Source organism: Trematomus bernacchii, unplaced genomic scaffold, assembly GCF_902827165.1.
Source record: "Trematomus bernacchii unplaced genomic scaffold, fTreBer1.1, whole genome shotgun sequence".
Taxonomy (NCBI): Eukaryota; Metazoa; Chordata; class Actinopteri; order Perciformes; family Nototheniidae; genus Trematomus; species Trematomus bernacchii.
This window is the reverse complement of record NW_022987840.1, coordinates 3,211,515-3,233,480: the sequence shown is the minus strand read 5'-3', so window position 1 is coordinate 3,233,480 and position 21,966 is coordinate 3,211,515. Positions and strand designations below refer to the sequence as shown.

Below are 21,966 nucleotides of genomic sequence, written 5' to 3'. Positions count from 1 at the left end.
GTGATGTTCAGTGCACTGCAGGAGATATTTTCTCATGTCTAGTGGTTGCTTTGAATCCGAGCTACTATTAGAAGAATATTTTCCTCTTGCATGTTCATGTCTCTGGGAATTGAATATTTTTTTAATAAACTAAGTTCTTGTTTGATCTTCAAGGACCAACATTGGATTGCTCATGATGTTTTAGATCACTGTGAGATTTTCTGGGATCAAACTGAACTGTAGCTTCCCTGGACACATTAGAAGATCATATCAATTGGCATATTTATCAAATGGTTAATATTAATAGTGTTTTTGTCAAACCTTTGCTTAACCACACATGTTTGTATTGAAATCCAAAAATATGATTTATTTAGCAAAAACTGTTTTCCATGAGCCCTTAAATGGAAACAAGACACATGGATATTTCTTCACAGTATTTTGGGATGTTTCTAATTTCTTTTGCACATTTTGAGGTTGAAATTCTTAATAAAGCTCTCGAAAACCAAAGGGAGCTGCATATTCAGAGGATAATTATTGAGCATTGCCATTTGATACAGGGCTATGATTAAAAACAAAATCTATTGTTTTTCACTTTTCTTTGTTCCCAAAATTGTTATGTTTTTTTGTCTCTCACAAGGCAGTTGGCGGCAAAGTCTTTTTGTGAAAACAGCTTACAGAATACATTTGATTTGATCTGACTCATACTGTTTTGGCTGCTGAAATCAGCCCTTGTGAAACTGTTTTTGAAATATAATCAAAGCCAGAGGAAGGCCTGACTGGCACACCAAAGCCAGTCTGAGATCCCAAACGAAAACAAACCTTTTCCAGCTTTAGGAAAAACTCCTGATAAGCTCGTGGACTTGTGGGACTTTAAATCCCTTTGACCTCGGTCAAACACAAAAATACTTTGTTAAAAAGAAATCAGAGATATGCTGCGGCAGGTTCACAGAAATATATTAAGCTTAGAAATCCGAGATGAAAAGGCAGTTTTTAAAGGAGGTCTATTTGCATTTGGTCTAGGGCTAAGCTTAAGCTATGACAACGATACCAGATGCTAGATTGGAAAACGCCATACCCAGATAACTTTGGATTCACTGAACTCGAGAGGCAGCGATGCCTTTCAGCATTTACATTAACCCCAACAGAGGTGAGGTCTCTGTTGAACAGGTGCATTCTTTTTTTTTCACAGCCTACAAAAACTCCCATTCACACACGGAGCCTCCACAGTGACCTGCTCTGATGGAGCAGCTGGGTGTTGTTACAGGATGTTCTTCCCATTCACTGCTGCACAAACAGCTGACCTTGATGTAACAATGAAATATATTTAACCTCCGAGGCCCAACTTAGTTTATCTATCAATTTTCATTTTTTCCAAAAATCCCTTTAATGATGACCTCGTTCTCTGAAGGACACATTTACTTTCACAATTCCTCGAAGCAGTAAACATGAAAGATATATTATTATAATATAAGGATGAATAGGACAACATTTAAACTTAACTGTTTGGTCAACAAAATATCATAAGTCAGTTTAAGATACTCCTGACAAATTCTTAAAGCCCATTGCTTTAAAAATGTCTGATTTCTACAGCCAACTGTTAAGCCCCAAGCCTGTTTTTCAGGTCTCATGCTCAAAAATGACATTTCCAGAACAAATGACCATAACTACACTTCTAAAAGGGGAACATTTATAATCTTTTTTCTCAAAGTAATGATAAACCTGTGAGTTGGATGTAGAACAGTCAGAATCAATATAGATGTTTTTTTATTTTAAAGAAAATTCAGATTGAACATAGTAAAAAACTGTAAATTTGAGTGTCCGTCCAAAAATTCTTTTTTACTTATAGTGAAAACCACCCTTGGATGATGGGTTGGTAGACTAAAAGCTTTAGGAATCCAAAGTACAACATATAATAAGTACCCTGTATCAAGATTGATGCAAAACAAGTGGCATTTGACCTTTTTAGAGAGGTTTAGCAAAAATAATAACTGAATAATAAAATTGTGAAAGTAACTGATTTGGGTGGAAATGGGCGTTCTTGCCGTTTCTCTGGAACCCATTGGTCGATTTTGGTGATTGACATCTCTTTTTAACCGTTAGAGCCAATAGAATCGAAGGGGAATTTTTACATACACACCAACGTTAACAAAAAAAAGTGGGGGCTTCGCGCATGCAGTTTTGGCCAGAGCGAACCTATCTCTCGCTCTGACATCTGAAAATGGGAAAGTCGGTTTATTGCTTATGGATTATCAGAAATCATTTCAAAGGGACACAGACACATTGGATTAACCTTCAGCAGCGTTTTTATCGTTTTAATGCCATTGAAGACCACTTTTGACCAGACAACGACAAAGGTAAGCCATTTTGCCGTTTTAGCTACCTAGCGCCACATGTTTTGATGTCTTTTTTGTTTATAAAGTCGCGAGTTCTTATCATGGAGTGATAATGTAGGTACCGATCGATTCTGTGTCTTCTCACGATGCTAATCGATGGGTTGGACGTACAGCTACGATAAGTAATAAGGGTGTTATGAGTGAGTTTCTGTGCAGTAATGCGTTAACATTTTTTCGCTCGTGGCTAATTTAGAGGCTGAGCGTTAGCTTTGTGGGGTTTTTTGACAAAAAAAAAAAAAAAAGATCAGTTAGCTGAGTTTCTTCCCGTTACATGGACATAAAAGATTCATAGTTTATTAAATATTAAGAAGCCCTCAGACACTGTTTCTTGCAGATGTTGTGGTTTCGGCCCCTTCGGCGGGTCCGTGGGGCTTAACTTAAAAGGCAAATATATTAAATATACTTTATTGTAAGACCAAGAAAAGCTACAAATTCTCACATTTGAAAAGATAAAATCACTGTTTGGGAGTTTTGCTTAAAAATCGACGATTAATTGATTCTCAAAATGTTCATTTTCTGTCGATTGACTATTCACTTATAGCTAACACACTTATAGCCCCAATGAATGAAAGAACTTCAGCTGACCGTTGGGCTGTGATTTAAACAATAATATTTCCTGTTAGTCAACTCACCGGACGTTTCCGTTGTAGATGTTGAAGGTCAGACAGACGATGCCGAACAGGATGCCGAGGCCAGCGAAAACGGACAAAGCTGCAAACAGCTTCTGAGACAAGTAGCGGTACTCTTCGATCACCACTGTCCGATCAGCCGGAGGACCAGCACCTGAAAGAAAAGAGAGATAATTAGACAACTTCACTACGTTTCAGTGACATATATTGTACTTTTTATAGAACATATTAACAATTTTGAAGCTTTTCAATATTGAACATATGCTCTGTTAATTAAGTATGATCTATTTGTACAGATACATCTACAACAAGCATGAAGTAGCTCCACCTTGACCAACAACGACATTGAAGTACTGCTAACATTTTAATACAACAATTCCAATGTTACAGTAGACACTCTTTTGTTGCTAATACATCGACACTTCTACTGAAGTGACATTTTAACAACTTTTACTTTGAATGGAGTATTTTTACACTGTGGTATTGTTATTTCACTGGTAAAGTTCAGTAGATAGCGTGCACATGTACACAGCCAGCGGGTTAGCTTCAGTGCATAAACTCCAAAACCTCCATGCAATATTGGTAATGCTGAAGCACAGCCAATATACAGCCATGCCAATGCTAATTTGGTTACTACAGTAAAGTTGTAAGCAAATAGAAACCTTTGGTGTTAATTAAGAGTAAAAAGTGTGTGTGTGTTTATGGGAACGACCCCCTTAGTTATGCTTGTGCTGCTTTTGGATTCCTCAGCGAGAAGAGTTCAAATAGTGGCAGATGGACAGGGAGCCTCGGTTCACCCTCAACAGCCTCCGACTATCCGTCTGCTAAATCTAGGACTGATTTGTGTGTGTGTGTGTGTGTGTGTGTGTGTGTGTGTGTGTGTGTGTGTGTGTGTGTGTGTGTGTGTGTGTGTGTCCATGTGTGCACTCCTGAATGTGCCAATAAGGACTGTGCCTGTATATATACCGTATTCACAATAAGCACCTATATACATGAATGCTCAAGAGTGAGTGCATGGGGACATTTATGTGTGCATACAAGATTCAAGGCTTTTATTGTCATGTGTACATAGCTACAGTGTAGTTATGTCAATGACTTAGGTCACAGGCTCCTCCAACAGTGCAACAGAAAATAAAACGATATATTAGATCAATTGTTTTTTTAAGTTGCAAACAGATGAATGTTATGGATGTTGTTTCAAAAGTTCAGGTGTTTAACAGTCTTATGGCTTGTGGAATGAATGAATACAGTGTGATTAAGTGTGTGTGTGTGTGTGTGTGTGTGTGTGTGTGTGTGTGTGTGTGTGTGTGTGTGTGTGGTGTGTGGTGTGTGGTGTGTGTGTGTGTGTGTGTGTGTGTGTGAGAGAGAGAGAGAGAGAGAGAGAGAGAGAGAGAGAGAGGAGAGAGAGAGAGAGACGAGAGAGAGAGAGAGAGAGAGAGAGAGAGAGAGAGAGAGAGAGAGAGAGAGAGAAATAGAGGGTGACAGAGTGTTTGTCTGCATGTCAGGGGGGAAGCAGAGCAGGAGTGTCAGCCCGGCGTGAAGCTGATGTGTCAGATGTCAGAGGGAAGTGTCGGGGTGTCGTCCCCTAGGGGGTCGCAGTGTCAAACCAACACTCCCCATCATGCTCTCTGTTTAGATCATTGTCACTGTCGTCACACCACCGTCGTATGTGTTGTTTCAGCTGAGGTATGACGACATAAAATAGTTCTGCAGGGTTTATAGAGTTACTTTTTAAACTTTGTAAAGACCTTTTTAATGCCACATCTAAAGCAATTTATTTCAGGATCATGCTTGCCAACGTATGAACCTGAAACAGGTATTAAATTAGAGTCTGATGGAAATCCAGTAGGAAACATATGGCCTATTAATCAGTATATCACATTTATGACTGTATTAGAGTATTCTGTATAAATTACTTCAATTATTTCCTGAATTCAACAGTTGCATATTATGAAACGATTAGCTTTATTGTTAGTAGAACTACGATCACTGTCTATGCCAGACAAAACTCAATATTTTGGAAACTAAATATAACTATTTTTAAAGAGGCCCTTTTATGCTTCCATAACATATATGACATCACTATGTAACACTTCTATTGGCTAGCGCTTCAACACATTGTATGTATAGGCTAAGGGGCGGGACATCTCCAAGCAGTTGGCCAATCATAGCAAAGCAAGCCAGCTAACCAATCAGAGCAGACTGGGCTCTGGTTTCAGACAGAGGGAGGAAAGAGGTGCTGCAGCACAGGCAGCATGAGAAAAATAACGCACTTTTTGAACATTAAAGCATGGAGACATGTCACAGTAGAGGGACAACATACAAATATTAACCTGAAAAGAGCACAATAGGGCACCTTTAAGACTTTTCAAGACCTGTAGATATGCTTCAATGTAAGCGTTCCACATTTTTCACGTGACATAAAGAAGATGTTGTATATGAAAATGTTTGTCCATCTGTGCAATTTACAGCATATCTCCTATCCGAGCAACATGAAAGCATTCAGTTCCACAAATGTGCAGTGACCCAACTCGTCACATATATGTGTTTTACAAAGGTAGCATACACGTGACAGATGCTGCCAGTGATTTGAGAAAAACAGGAAAGGAGAGCACTTAAAGAGCCAAAATGAAGCATGAATTTACAAGCAATGCTCTGGAGATGAGAAGAAAATTATAACAATGCTGTCTGATAAATAAAAATACAACCCTGCAAACATTAATTTAATATTTCTTTTTTTCGGCCTTCTTCAAAGCTCTTTTCCCACAAGCTATTAACCTGCAAATCAACAACTGTTTCATCAATATCCCATGTTTTTAATCTCGCTTTTCTAAAGTCTATAACCTTGCTTTCATTAAATATGACTAAAAGCTGTGTTATTTAGTTTAATGTTATTTAAATTGCATTCTTTTTATTCTCTGCTGTTTAATTGTTTTGTGTGCCCCCTTTGAATTCAGCTGGTTAGCACAGAATTTAACATAAAGCCCACTTTTATTGCTACAATGATATGCATTAAAGCAAATACTACGCACAGAATATGTGAATGAATTAGTGCACAGCATGAAACAGCATAACTAATACTGCGTGTGTGTGCATATGTGTGTGCATTTGTCCACGGTCCATTCAGTCAACGCGCAGCACTATTTAAACCCTCCTCCATCCTTGATCAAGGAATCAGGACAGGGTGTTGCCATGGAGACCCAGCTCTATAACAGTTGCCACAGCGATTAGAAGAAGAGCTGAGCTGAAGTGGTTGTTAGGGCGACCGTGCAGTGAGAGTGAGAAAGGGAGGCAAGGGAGACGCCTGGTAAACACGCAGGAAAACAAGTGGCAGGGTTAAGTTGAGAAAACCCCCCTGTGTACTCCACCCTGTCAGCGTGGAGCAAATCAAGCGCGCCCCAACTGTCGAAGAAACGTACCCCAACTGACTCAGAACCAGAAAGCAGGAAATTACTCATTTCCTCTCAACGGGTAGATGTCAGATGAATGTGTCTTTGTTTGGTAAACAGCATACAATCAAATCATGCTCCAATGTATTGAAGTCCATTTACTCAAATATTGTAATTAAGTACGATTTTGGTGTACTTGTACTCAAATTGAGTATTTTTATTTGATGCTTCTTTATACTACTGCACTTCAATTTGGAAGCCAATATTGTACTATTTACTCCATTACATTTATTAGACAAAGTTAGTTACTATTTACTTACAAATGAGGATTATTACTAGTTAATACAATATATAAATAAACAAATAAATAATATAATTATAGGTTAAGATGTGAGCGGTAGAATATAATTCAAAGTCTCTCCACCTTTAGCAGCTGTGATGAACACATTAACGCAGCAATAATTATACTCCAGTAATTTAATATATACAGTGTGATTAGAAAATGGGACATTTTGCACAATAGGTGCTTTTACTTTTGGTACTTGAGTATATTTTAATGTCAATACTTTTGTACTTTTACTTACGTAAGACTTAAAATGCAGCACTTTTACTTGTAACGGAGTATTTTTACACAGATATTTTATTTATTTTAAGTCAAAGTAGAGTACTTCTTCCACCTCTGGAAGCAAGGCAACACAACCCGTCTCTGATAGGTAGGAGAGCCAGTCGGTTTCTATCCAGCTGGTGCTAACTGGGCTAACACAGAGCCTGTCACAGAGCCTGTCACGTTGCAACATGGCGAACTGATGGAGGACATGTTTCCTGTGTGCATACAGGTCACCCATCCCTCGCCACCGATGCTGACCTGGAATCACTACCTCTACTGGGTTAAGTTAAAGCTTGGCAACTGATCGTTTCTTTAAAGGCCTAAAAAAAGGCGGCTCTCTACGGACCACTGAGGCGTACAGGATTGATTAGTGGCAAACTCTGTCCAGGCACAAGTATGTCACCTCTCCAGGGAGGGACGGACCAGTAAACAACCACATAATTGGTCTTGGTGTCTGAGGAAAATCAGCAGTAAAAGGTTTTCACAGCAAACTAGAATACAGGCAGCAGGAGTTAGAAAAGAAGGTGTGTGTGACCTGGGCTCCAGCTTTTTCAGCAGAATGGCGTAAAAGCAAACTCTTATTCTGGTTTTGAGGCTTAAGGTGATGAGGGAGAGACTTGAGGCAAAGGTGAAAAAAACAAGACCATGCCGGTGTTTTATAAACGATGGGCAGTTATTGTATTTGACCCGTTGGCTTGGCCCACTTACAAACTCGGTCAGCAGTCGGTCAGCAGTCGGTGCGCAGCAGCGGCTGTGACACACAGCTCAAGGAGGCAACTCTACTTGAATAACCTTAGCAAACAATTGCTGCAATTTGCCTCATGCTTGCACTCTTTCTCACTCATAACTCAAATCCAAGCCCACAGAAACATTCTAACCAAAGGCATCTCTATTTTATTGAGTGTGACTTGAGGATATCATTATCTCCAATGTCCATCACAAATAAGTGTACATAAGTCTGCCAAGAAATCAGAAACAAAAGGCGCTCTTTATGTCCCAGAACTTGGCTGAAAATCATCTCTTATTTACAGTTTTGTTACGAAATCCAGTGATAGCTGTTGGTACATCCATGGGTACATTCCAAACAGGTACAGCTTACAGCTAATTCGTCATACTTTTAAAAGGTAAAACATTTTTGTAGCCTACAGTTTACTAACTGGGGGAGGTCAGTGTTAGGAAGGCTGAGTTATCTTGATTTTGTGTGCGGTTGAACCCACAATGTTAGACATTGAAAACTCCTGGCTTAGTCAAACCTAGTTCTGCCCTGTTTGATAACCGAGCATCTGCTGCACCAACACTTAAACACATGTTGGAGAGTGGGAGTGTGGGCAGCTCCCTTTGGGCGAGCATCAGCTTCCAAATAACTAGCTTCAACCAATCTAGCGGTTAGAAGAAATCCGGCATGATTATATGTATTTTACACAGTAAGGAATCTAAATCAAGCCGCACCGAGGAGGTCTAATGTCAAAGCACAAAAGATGTGACTCTGTTGACTCACAGCCTGACACACAGGATACAAACACAGACGCAGGAAGCTGAGTGAAGACAGTGTCATGATCTCCATCTTACCTATCCAAACATCATTGCCAAACCAGGAGAGATTCTTCTGGGAGCTGTCATAGTAACTGATCTTCTTGTAACTGCCTCCTAGATGAGGAAAAAAAGGAAAGCAGAGAGTGAAAGAATGAAAGGAAGGCACAACATCACGGAAAGAAAGAAGGCTTAATTAGTATTGCTTGTGTAATTCATTTCCTCCCCTGGATCGTGATGCCTATACAACTTGGCATAACTATTCTATTCATAAACCACTATTTAGCTATTATTGTATTATTCCTGTGCTTTCACATTGATGGTTTGCGTGGGTACAGGAAATACACACAATGAACTGAAAAGAAATGAGGAATGAAAAGGTGCATAAAGAAGGACAAACAAAGAAGTACCAAGGGAAGGAGGAAAGAGAGGGAAAAAGGAGCTTATGTGGCAGTCTTGACCAGGAATACTGATGAGGTCCCCGAGTGACTCAGGGATGCAAGTCAGGTCGTCTCATTGTGGATGTCAAATTACCTCGACACCACAACAGGAAATATGAGACAGAGTGTGAGGGGAAAGGGGCAGGATTATAAATCCTCATCCTTCAGGACGCCAAAGGGAACAGAGGTAGAAAATAATCCTCACCCTTATCCTGTGCGGGGAAACTCATTAACTCACTGGTGACAAATAGGATGCCAGTTCCAGAAACGGCTTAAAACGGAGGCTTGTGCCCAATTAGAGTGAAGCCTTGAGTCAACAAAATCCTGCATCAGACCATTCGTATGTTCAATTATAGGATATTGAGACCAATCACACAGAAGCCCGCAACAATCGCTCACCGAAAAAAGAGGCTTTGCTCTGAAATGAGCTGAGAGCAACAATCGATACATAAGGGAAACACTCAGCTGTGATATTTCCTTTAAATTAATAAGTGACATTGTTTACTTCCAAACAACATCTGTGGGAGGACAGTGTGGGAGTGTTTTACCTTGCAGTTGCTCGATAAGAGTCATCGCCATCCTGGATCCCTGGGCGTCAAACACCACTTGGCCCTGAGACACAGAAGAAAGGAAGTGTTCTTTTTGCTGCAAATGATTAACTACTTCCTTGAAGGAATAGCTTGACATTTTGATAAATACACTTACAGGCAAATTCACAAGAGTTGAATTGCAGCCGCTGATAGCTCCAAGAAAGGCAAACACTATCTGCTCTTATCTCAAGGTCCAAATCAAATCTATTGTGGTAATGGTACTACTGCATAAGCACTGCCATAAAATGAATAGAAATGTTCCCTTTTTTTGAGTGTGATTGCAATTATCCATGTGGCGAAGCATAAATGTTGCCTTTGTGCCAAGAGCATGGTGGGCATGTCATAAAAAAACCTGAAATGTTTAGACCGCAAGCTACAAGTCCTGACAGACGAGGTGCAGGCTTTGAATTAAAATGCGACAGAGATAAACCATATTTAGGATTTAATATCCCAGTCAGTCAGTGCTGCTGGTGTTTTTTATCCGCACACCTTAGGACTGTAAAAGAAGATGGCATGATTTGAAGCAAAGAACAAAAGAAAGTCAGGGCGTGACACCTCTTATAAACGTGCTTCAGGTACCACCAACTCTAAGTGTTTTCAGTGATACTGCAAGCGCTTATATGGGCTGATCTTTGTGAATTTTAGTTTTTGCAATAATGCTCATAAAATGGGACCAATCTTGCGCCAAATGTATGCTTATTTATATACATGAACAAGATGCATTTTGCTTGGCGGCACAGTCAGGGGTACGTTTCACTTTGCTTCGAGGATTATACGATTTCCTTTCGTCCTTTTTATTCACATTTAGATTCCAAGAAAGGCCACACAAATTCACTTCTGAATTGCTCAAGGACTGGAAACACTTGCTTTGGTTGGTAACAGCAAAATATATGGTAATAAATATAATCTTTTTGTAAAATGGGATATTCTTACCAACATTTTTGATGTGTTTTTATCTCCTAATATATAAGTTTATACAACCTGGATAGAGTGTTTGCTTGTTTTCAACCTGTTTGATCATCTGACAGTGTATCCACTTCACTTCATCATAAGTGTTCCCATTTGTAATCATTAACAGAAATGATGGACAGAAATAAGTGGTAAATTGTCTTGAACATCTTTGTTCTCTTTAGAGAATGTGGAATCTAATGCAACACACTCAGCCAAAACTTAACAAAGAGAGGTGTCAATTTAACTATATGTCTTTTATTGAGGTTGTAATATAGTTTGCAGTGGTGATGAACTGGACTGCATTATATTGACAGGTGTATATCATTTTTGACATGCTCTATTTAACAAAACATGAGGGGGAAAGATGACCAGAAACAGTTTTCAGTATAATGCAGTGCACTGCAATACAACGGAGAATTAAGACTTAAGATATAAACAGATCGTTGAAATTACAAAAACAGACCATCAGAAGCTTTTTATAAGCAGAATATGAGTAAGAGCTGCTGCGCTGGACTGCAGTAGATTTCACAGTCTTGTTAATGAGGTGTACAGGGAATGCATGTGAACAGTTATTAGTACATTAATTACACTATATTCAACTATTTCCATCCTGAAATAGTTAACACTCGGGTCCTTTTACCCTAAAACAAGGACTATTTCTAAACACTGCATATTGATGTATAATAAATAACTTAACAGGAGCAAAAAAACATTATTTTTTTATTATCTATAATTATTTTTTTATCATCCTTCTCACTTACCGAAACACCTTCGAAGGAGCTGGTGTTGAGGGCCCTGTAGATCTCGGAGGTGATGTCATGGTTGTTGTAGTTGAAATCCTCCAGTCGTCGACCCTTGGCCTTCAGGGGGGCCACGGTCTTATTGAGGGCGAGGGCCAGAGCCCACACTGCATCGTAGGCGAGAGGAGCCTCCTGAAACCCCCCGGTGTCCTCTGGGTTCTTTCCACCGAGACGAGACATCAGGGCGGCGATAAACTCCTGCGACGTCTGGAAGAAACATGACAGGAAGAATATCACAGAGAACTCTTTCCTAAGAAATGCAATGCTTCAAACAAGACAACAACATGTCTATGAGGCCTAATCAATGGCAAAGAAGAGGAGAATGTAAAAGGGAATCAGTTGTGGATGATCTGGAGGGTTTATGGGGTCACGCCTACATGAATCCATACTTTCCCGATTAAAGTGGGTTATTTTGTACAAGAAATCGTCTTAAAACCTCAGGGTTTCCATCATTTTTTTTGCAACCGCGGCAACCCGCCAGGCCTAAGTCGACCCCCCACTAGGCCTAAGCATCTTATTACAACGTATATTTAAGATGTTAAAGTTTGTGTTGAACACTAGCAAGTGCGGTTATGAGAAAGAGAAAGAAAGACACACACATAGAGAGAATAAAATACAGTGAGAAAGGAATGAGTGTGTGTGTGTGTGTGTGTGTGTGTGTGTGTGTGTGTGTGTGTGTGTGTGTGTGTGTGTGTGTGTGTGTGTGTGTGTGTGTGTGTGTGTGTGTGTGTGTGTGTGTGTGTGTGTGTGTGTGTGTGTGTGTGTGTGTGATGGCGAGCTGGTAATTATAATATCATTAAACTGCCAATCTGCCATCACCTGCAAATCATCTCCTTTCAGCCCACGGTACCATGTTGAGTGTTAGTGCAGCGGTTTGGTTGAGGGAGAGAGAGTGTTTGTGTGTGTGTGTGTGTGTGTGTGTGTGTGTGTGTGTGTGTGTGTGTGTGTGTGTGTGTGTGTGTGTGTGTGTGTGTGTGTGTGTGTGTGTGTGCGTGCGTGCGTGCGTGCGTGCGTGTGTGTGTGTGCAATGAGTATGAAGTCAGTGGTAACAAAGCTGTGCAGTGTGTGTACGTTTTATTTGACTGTGATTAAATGCTACTAATGCTCAAGACCACCTGATGACTTTGAAGGACCTGGTTAGTTCCGAAGCTAACAATTTCAAACACCACCTGTTATTTAAATGTAAGCATAACACCCCAACATTTTGGTGGAATTGAGAATAAAGACATTCAGTCATTGTATTCCTTTTGTACATTTAAGCATTTTTTGTAATTAGTACCATTGAGAGTTCTCCCGCTAAAAGCAGGGTTACATGACGGGAGATTACAGCTACAAATCATCCAGATGTCCCTGTGGATTTTCTTAGGCCAATTAGGGCCCACACAGCCCCAATTCACTTATGTCAAATTCATCTCATTGAAATTCCACCTTGGCATTTGGCATTTAAATCTGCCACTACCTACTGAAAACTAGCTGACAATGTGCTATTGCAAAACCCGCAGTACTGGAACACCGGCTCCACCTGAATGCTCTATCTAAAAGTAAAATGCCAATTTCGAACTTGGAAATTGAATTTGAATAGATTGACTATGAGTTCAGGCTGTAATTCTTATCACCCGTCGAGCAGCACGTCAACAGCAGAATCAGCAGGTAGCGGCAGGTGCTGTATGAATATAAACAACAGCTGCTGATGGAGTGCGAGAGAGAAAAAGGAGGGGTGTTGGGAGAGATGGGGGGGGGAGGGGGGTGTTGGTGGGAAAGGTGGGAATGATAACGAGAACTGAAAGGGAAGGTGGGTAAACAAGAAGAATAAAAAGATGATCCACCAGCAGAGTCAGAGAAGGTCGAACAATGGGGGAGACAGAGAGACGCAGAGACAGTTTAAGAGGATTAGAGGAGGTGAACAGAGAAGAGCGACGGGCAAAAGAGAAGCAAAGAGCGACTGCCTGAGAGGTACACATATAAAGAAAGATGTTCAGAAGGAGTGTGACAGCATTAAACATCTATTTTCTACCTCTTATGAAACATAACATTAATTCTTGTCACACGCCGTTCACTGTAGCTAGGGAGAAAAATAAATATCTCATAGGAATTGATCCTTTTACATGAATGGCTGAACACTTTTGTTAGGGACACGGATAAGAAGAACTGAATAGTTAGAAAGAGAACTGAGTTCATTACAATGAACAGATAAAAAGAGCTCAAACACAATTAACAGAAAATCCAATAAGGAAGACATCAAAGTGTCTAACTGACTGACAAGCGACCTCTGGAAATTACAGTGCAGGGAAACTGAGAGAAGTGGAAAAATATATTATTTGACACAATTTTAGAGCTTATTATTTATTTGTATTTGGTTTTGTCTTTATTCTCAATATAAAACAAGACTATGAGTGTTAGCAGCTCTTTGAGACTTGACTTGGTGCAGCAGAGCTTAAACTAAATATCAGCACGCAAACATGCTAATTATAAACATGTTTTTCTGGTATTGCAAAGTGACATTTGCATATACTTTTTACTCAGAGGTACACAATTAACACTTTATCTGCACTTAATCCCTGTTTTTTCTTTACACCTTTTGGTGATAATTAGCGTGAAGCAAAGTGTTTCTTTTCTCAGGATCTAAGTATCCCATTAAAATATGTAAATGGAAAATGAAACGTTGTTTTCCTCACCTGTCACTGTTGCAGGTCACTGAACATTTCTACCAGCCACGAAAAGAAATTGTCAGCCACTTCTGAAATCTATGTATGAGTCAGTGGAAGATATATGGTATATATGTAACATTAATCCGTGATTAATTTAGGGTGACCCAAATGTTTACCCGCCACATTTACCCTGTATCTGGCAGGTGCTATTTCTATTCCCTGTTAGTGGTGTTGCGCTTCAAGAGGATTTAAGGATGTTATATGCAATATTTATTTCCATAATTTTACTTCTTATTTATTTTGGTTTCTGATAGCTTTCTTTAACGATTGTTCCTTAGGTTGTCTGATATGTTGTATTTGCATTTTTATGTATTTGTACCTTGGGAAAAACTTAATTTCCCATGTGTACAGGTGTGCTCTATTTGATGTCGGTATAATCTCTTAAAAAAAATTGCATTGGACTTAACTACCTTATGTATTTTGCATTGTGATGGAGATCATTATCAATTAGTTTACTCAATTTCAAAAATACAATATATTATTGTCAATTACAGGAATGAATAAATATCTCTCTAGTAAAAATAGAATAGTAGAGGGTGAGATGAAAGTGTTTTGTGTGTTCCCACCATGTTGGAGACGCCGCGGACCGTCTCAGGATTCAGCATGACGATCTCGGTGGTCACGTGACCCTCCACGGCCTCCGTCATGTTCTCCACAGTACAGTCGATCGCTGGGTCTTTGATCTTGAACCAATTGTCTGCGTACCAGCCTATCAAGAACCACACAACCTTCTTCCCATAGAGCTTCTCCTTGAACACCTGCAGCAGGGGGAGAGGGAAGCCAGATACGAAGGGTGGATGAAAGGGTGGAAATGATAAATAAGCATGAGTGAATTATTCCCAGAGATGTGTTGAGCATGTTGTATCACTGCCAAACAAGGAAATACAGTCAGACACTCAAACAGCTCATTGCAGTGCTCAATTTCAGCTAATAGCGCGTCAGGTTCAGTCTATTGGGATCAATTGAGCAGGAAGAAAAAAAAGATACTAACCTCACAGAACACCTTCCTGGCTTCGGTCTCATAAAAGAGCCCCACAATGATCCTTGCATCTTGGCGCTGCGTCAAAACATGAAAACAAAACATTGCTTAGTTACACTCGCAGAATATAGCTTCACTACAGCACAGCTTGAAGTGGAAGCGCAGCACGCCAAAGTTCCTGCTGCTTCTCAGGACTGCACGTACTGCACGTACTGCTGTTCAGGAGTTGCTAATTAGCATGGTGCATTAATTTCTTCTATCAAATCGCCTCTATGCTAATGGTATCGTGTGCAGCTGTGAGCCGGAGGAGGAAGGAGAGGGGGAGAAACGACCAGCAGCTGAGGTGAATTTTTAATCAAAGCACCTTGAGGTTTTTGACAGCGACAGCCGGGTCGGTGAGGAAACTCTGACGAACGCTGATCTCGATGCCTGCCTCCTTCGTCCTTTGCTCCAGATCGTCCAGAGTCTGCCAGATGAAAGGGAAGGACAGAGGGAGACAGACAGGGAGAGGGGGGAGAGAGGGGGAGGTTAGAAAGGCAGCTGAACCGAGACAGAGAGAGGTGCCGGGCTGAGATTATACCAAAAAAAAGAAAAGAAAAAAGCAAGTCCGAAGAGACCAAAAATAAAAATTCTGAAGTGTATATGAGAAATGTCAAGAGATGGATGGAGGGTGTGTATGATAAACAAGAGAGGCAGCATGGGAGGGAATAGATTTGAACACAAAGAACACAAGGTGAAAGCAGAAAAGAAGAATGTGAGAAGAAGGAGGAAAGACTGTGAGAGGAGGATCATTAACCTCCATTACAGGAACCAACCCAAGTGTCATGGTATCGACCACCGTGCCTGGGAGAGATGTATTGCTTGATCAATATTTCTCACAGCCAATACTCCAACAAATTACTTCAAAAATCCTCCATCAATCGCCTGGAGAGATTGAAGGAATATCGCATAGCCTGAGAACACAACGGCTCTCATAAACAAACATAGAGAAGCCGGCAGGCAATAAGGCAACCTGACACTTTAGCAAAAATGATGGAGCCAAAGAAAGTGATACAAAAAGTGAGGTGTAGGTATGAAGAGGTGAAATTGCAGTAGAGATGTATAATGTGTTGGAAGCTTCTGAAGCAATGGAGACGAAACTCAGAGAGACACGAGGAGAGCTGGAACTTGATGGCACACACTGGCGGTTTATTTGGAGTTGCGGCCGGAGAATTGACAAGACATGTCGTGCGCCACGAGGTGACACAGCGGTTGCCAAACCAATTCTGAAGAACTCTTCTGTAGTTCGAGGTTTTAACTTGTTCGGAGTGTAATAATCAACATTCCTCATCAGTGAGACTGAACAAATATGGACCCTGAATCTAACTAGAGCTGTCGTCCATAGAAAATAATGTGCGCCAGGAAACCTACGTCCCTGAACAATAAACTATCTCATGTCAGCTTGTGCTCCGTCAAGACTGGCAACAACAATGCGCCCTCCTTAAGAGAGATAGCAGCAATACCCAAGGCCGTAGAATTACGCCATGGGAAAAGAGACAGTGAAAGGAGAAAACGATGAACTGTGTCAAAGGTTTAAATACCTGAGCAAATCATTCCCCAACATAGAATATAAAAGGTACTGACTGAGGTGAAGACTTCGGTGGTCTGCTGGATGGTGGCAATGCGGGTCCACTTCCACTTCTGGAAAAGCCGCACCCTGGTGGGGTTGTGAAGGGTGGCCGACGGGTGCGTGCGGAAGAAGGTGGGGAAGCGCTGGCGGTTGGACAGAGCCGGCGAGCTGGAGCCATAGGACAGCTGGAAACAGACAGGAATAGAATAAGAAGCAAACATTGACTCAGGCAGGAGGGATATAGAAGTCTAGGGGGGGAAATAATACTTCTGAAGGGTCATTCTAGGCATCGGTACTAAACAGACTTCAATCAAAATGTATTCAAACTGGACTTCCTTGTCCCTCGCCTGTACACAGTGTTCTTTGAAGGCGAATGGTTCAAACAGAAAACAACACAGAGGAAAGCCAGCAAAGAGACAGAGAATCAGGGAGACAATCCCCGCTCCCATTTTTCATTTTCATCCCCAACCGCTCCATCCTTTCAGCTCCCCTCCGGCTTATCAGGTATGGTGATAAACACTGTAATTTCAATAAGAAATAAAACACTTCCTGCAGGGTTTTGCATGCCTACATTGCCATGAAATTGTGATGACACATTCTGCTATTACAAACAGAACAAATAAAAGAAGAATCTAATTATTGTTGTTGCAAACAGTAGCACGATTGATCATCTGTTTCTTTCATTTGGACCCATATCCTTTTCATTCTTAGGCACAATTCCCACAAGACGCATACAGCTAAGATGTGTGTGGGATGAGGGATGATGAAAATGAAGACACAAACAGGGAGAAGGCTTGTTCTTCTAACAATTAGTTTCATAGTGACAACTGGAGATGAAATCCCCATCCTTTAAAACAGAACCCTGGAGTTTAGGGAGCCATTACAGAGAGTGGAGCCTCCTCTCCAGGTGTCATCTCAGCCCCATTACCCACAAAGCCCTGGGATGTTCACCAATGGGAGCGAGAGGGGGCTTGACGTTAGATGACAAATGTCATGTCAAAGGTGGACCACAATTATTCATTCCTGTGGGAAGAGAGTAGGTAGACGGAGGCATCGATACAATGGGAGGTAAAATATAGAGGAGGTGACAGCTGATCTGGGCACAGCATCAAACGGTCTTCTTTGTCTGACATATGCTCAGTAATAAATATGAAATAACATACTTGAGAATACGCAGGGAGGTTAATTCTTAAGGTTATTTTTTATATTTGAGTTACACAAAACGATCAAAGCCAGCAATGAATTGATGCTATTAACAAGTATTTCCTGAGTAGAAAAAAAGCTTCATCGGTTATTTCGCCGTGCTATAGTTTTGCAATAGATAATAAGTCAGCAAGGGAAAACTAACGCTTTGAAGATGTAATGGATGCACCGTAGAAAAGTGTCTTTTGACTGGTTTCACATGAAACACGTCGTACAGGGTTGTGTGAGACACAGACACTGCTTTGGACATTCAGTTTGTGGAGGAAGCACAGTTGGCTGTGAGCCAGCACATAAATAAGGTTAATTATAAAAGGTATTTTCCACCAAGTTTGTGTAATATGGGTAGGTTAACTTCTACACCGTTTTAATTTTGTCTTAATGAACATTATTCAATTTCATATTCTGTTCTTGTACATATCATTTTCTATTTACATGTATATAGACTTCTTGCACCCTTTTTTTGTATTTTATTATATATGTTGCATTGTTGGAGGAACTCATGTCAGAAGACTTTCATTGCCATTTCTACACTGTAGCTTTGTGCATAAGACAATAAAACCTTTGAATCTTGAATCTACAGACTGCAGTCATCTAAGTAAGGGACCGATTTGCAGAGGAATTGCCAGCTGGTGCTAGCAAAAATAAATGGCAAAAGGCAGATCAAGTTTAATAAAAAGAAATACATAAATATTGAGATTTTGACCCATTTCTGTGCACACCTTGCGTGAACAAAAATAAATAGGTGACTGGCCTATTTTTATGCCTGTAGAGCAGATCTGGGTGGCGCATTAGCACCACTTACGCGCTGCTCTCACGCATGGTGTAGCCAGCTTCATTGATTATAGTGGAAGCGTAGTGTTGCAGCAGCCAATTTGCGAATGGTCAGCATATGTTATGTGTTTCCTGCAGGCTGCCTGTGAGAGAGGATATGTCAGGGAAGGTGAAACCAGGAAGGAAGGAAGGAAGGAAGACTGGGAAGAACGTGAGATGATCCGGCAAATGACTGGGCAAGAAGGAGGATAATGAGGTTATATAGTATGGAAGAGCTGACTGGCGGGATTTCGTAGAGGGCAGGTGGGCAAAGGAAGGAATCTAACATGAAAGGGCGGTAATGGCAAAAACACAGAAACAGGGAGAAAATGTTCCAAAAACAAAAGTATCCGTGTGACAGCTGCATTGTTGTCTAAAAACACATTATCAATGGGACACACCACTGCACTCGGTGATGTGTTCACAGCCATTGTAGTTTATTTTGAGTCTATCCCACACACACACACCCATTCTTTTGCTGTAAATAATCTTTAGCACCATAGATGGATTTATTCAGAGCATGTAGATGGAATTTGCTTGTTATTTTACTGCCATTATAACAGCTCTGTGAGGCTGCACATAGCATGCTAAAATGATAAGAATTACAATAGTTATAGTTTAGCAATATACTATAATCAGCAGAAAGGCTGTAGACGATTTTGAGCCAATTCATCTAATAAATGTCAATCTATTGCAATGGTGTGATGTCTTTTCCAGAAACACCGCCAGTGAGAAACCTATACAGAAAAATGTCGACTCGGATCAAATTAGTAATCAAGCATAGAGTTAACCATTTCAGTTTCCTGCTTCCTATAGAGTAAATGATTAGATGTCTATTAAAGGTTTGTAATGAATGATTGAAGAGGTTGACTTTTGACACAGTGATTGTTCGGCATTATAAATTGAATTGTTCAATGCGGTAAGCACCACAATTTAAATCGCAATCAACTCGGTTGTAAGTGGAGGCACAGATCTCAGAGGCTAATATCAAAAACCAAATCAAAAGATAAATGTGTAATTTGGGTTACATTCTGCAACAAAGCATTTCAAGTAAACCATTTCACATCTTAGAAAATCTGAGGTGCCTTTTTTTGCTCTGCCTTTTATAGTTTGTCCAATCTTGTTTTTCAAAAGGGTTATATTAGCAGCGAACCTGTAGATTTGAATAACTTTAAGTCAAAAACTCCTTTTTACCAACATACAAAGAGCTGCACGCATTTTCCCCGTGTTAACATTCAAATAAAACTTTACCAGACACAAAAACTGTGACAAAAATATAATGGAGCAAAAGCTTCTGCAGCAGAAATAGGCGGATGTTAGCAGCACTCCACCCCATTGAAGCTTCCCAAAAAACGGCAAACAATATCTCTTGATTCTCAGCGTGTCAGTTCTCCAGTAGCCTTGTAGTAGTACATCAATGCATGTCTTTGGCTTACATTGTTTTTATAAAAGGAGATGGGAGATGAAATTAACAGTGTGCCAAGAGAAGCCGATTGAGAGCCACTTCTTGATCAGCGTCCAGAAACGGAGGTTGCTTTTGCCTCCCCAGCGCCCTGATGAGGATGTTTGACATGCAAGGAAGCTTCTGCAGGCAGGCAGCATACAAAAATAATTGAGTGTGGCGGTTAGGAGGTTGTGCCAGTGGTGGCGTGTAGTAAAGAGAGACAGATCTCTTTGTGTGTGTGGAGAATCGGCTGCTCGAGTTGACGGAACGAGGCGGAAATGAAGAGTGGGAGAGAAAGACGGCAGACATGGAAAGGAGGAAGGAAGGAAAGAAGGAAAAAGGATCTGTAATAATAGAGAAGGCCAGCTCCAGGCAGTGACGGAAAGACAGGGAAAAGAAGGAGTCCAAATGTGGAAAAGAGTTTTTAATAATGAGGAAAGAAAGGGTGACAACGAGAGAGAGAACAGAAACCAGAAAGAGGGGCAGATGCCAACCACTACAACTGATTGTTCCCGATGACTAATCTCTAGATGAAACTTCAATTATAGGACAAAGCTAATAAGCAGAGCACTGTGAGTGACAGAGAGGCAGATCAAGAGAAGACAGAGAATGAGATAAACAAAATAAAATAACTGGCGTAAAGGCATAAAAAGCAGCAGTGTTTGAAAAATGACAGCAGCAGAAGACATCTCTTGCTGATCTGGGATGTGTTGGTATTTATTATAAATGAATTATTATGCAGTATGTGGTGTCAAACAATATGTTTTGTCCTGAATGTGGTGCTGCTGTCAGTGCAGTATTGTGGAACTGCCATGTAAAGTGTCACCGCTGATTTAAAGTGCAGTGTGAAATACTTTAAAATCAATAAACAACTACAGCATTGATTTGGGGAACCTAATTATCACATGTGCAAGGGATCATGATTTAGATGTCTGCTCGCAACCATCTCTTAAATACATTGTACATTGCACAAAAGGACTACTTTTAACCAGAAGGACAAGCCAACATAGTTAAAGATTTAGATGTCACGTTTTGTTTGTCATTAGTTGAAATCCTTCTCTAGAGGACTTTTGTCAAGGACAGCACAGAGACAAGGACATGGGATGAGAAGGAACTTTGTCTTCTTAGCTGTTTGTTTGTAATCTCGCTCTTGATCAGTGCGGATGCTCAGTGCAGTTATTTAAGTTGCTTTGGACCAAAGAGTCTAAAAGGCATATGTGTGCATTCATACAGAGCTACCATGCAGGATGTTGTCATGTTTATGGGTTTTGACATATCACTCTTTTTCAACCTCGACCTAAATACAGTGGAGGTGAAGCAACCGACCTTGCTGCGAAAGCCTGTCATTGTCAATGTTCTGCTAAAGAAATAGTCCCTATGAAAACTGTTGACAGTGTGCTCTGTGGATTTTCCAGAGCAACAGGGATACTGGAAAAAGATGTTGCTGCAGATTTTTTTTAAATGTCATTTCTCAATGCTGTTAATCCCACAAACAAAATTCCATTCACAGGTATTGTTGTCGGTGTGGCGGCTGAAATCTCTTAGAGATATCTCAGAAACTAAACCCACTAAACCAAAACTATCTGTATAATTGGATCCCACCAGAGGTAATTGAGAAAATGGGTCTTCTTCCTTTGCAGTCAAAGTGAGCAGACGCTTTAAACTGATGCATTTTTTGGCAATGGTTTAAAGCGGTGCAGATGGGTTAAAAATGTTTTTTTCCATACTTGGCAATGAAGCCCCCCCGCCCCAACATAGCCTATATTTAACTGAAACGTTGACTTTAATTAAGTGTATTATATAAACAGATGTCACATAACGGTATTATGTTAGTTGAAAGCAATAATATGAAGTTGAATGTTGTATTTAAACTCTGCCAGTTATGTGAAATCTGTTGACATAATA

At 40.4% G+C, this 21,966-nt stretch overlaps 1 protein-coding gene across 1 annotated transcript in view; it reads right to left on the bottom strand.

Moving 5' to 3' along the window:
- gabbr1a (gamma-aminobutyric acid (GABA) B receptor, 1a) overlaps window positions 1-21,966 on the bottom strand; it is a 65,352-nt gene that overhangs the window by 15,039 nt on the left and 28,347 nt on the right. The window contains 8 exon segments of the mRNA XM_034112863.1: window positions 3,005-3,155; window positions 8,567-8,644; window positions 9,516-9,579; window positions 11,270-11,515; window positions 14,583-14,774; window positions 15,008-15,073; window positions 15,360-15,461; window positions 16,619-16,789. Coding sequence (XP_033968754.1) covers window positions 3,005-3,155; window positions 8,567-8,644; window positions 9,516-9,579; window positions 11,270-11,515; window positions 14,583-14,774; window positions 15,008-15,073; window positions 15,360-15,461; window positions 16,619-16,789 — 1,070 coding nt within the window.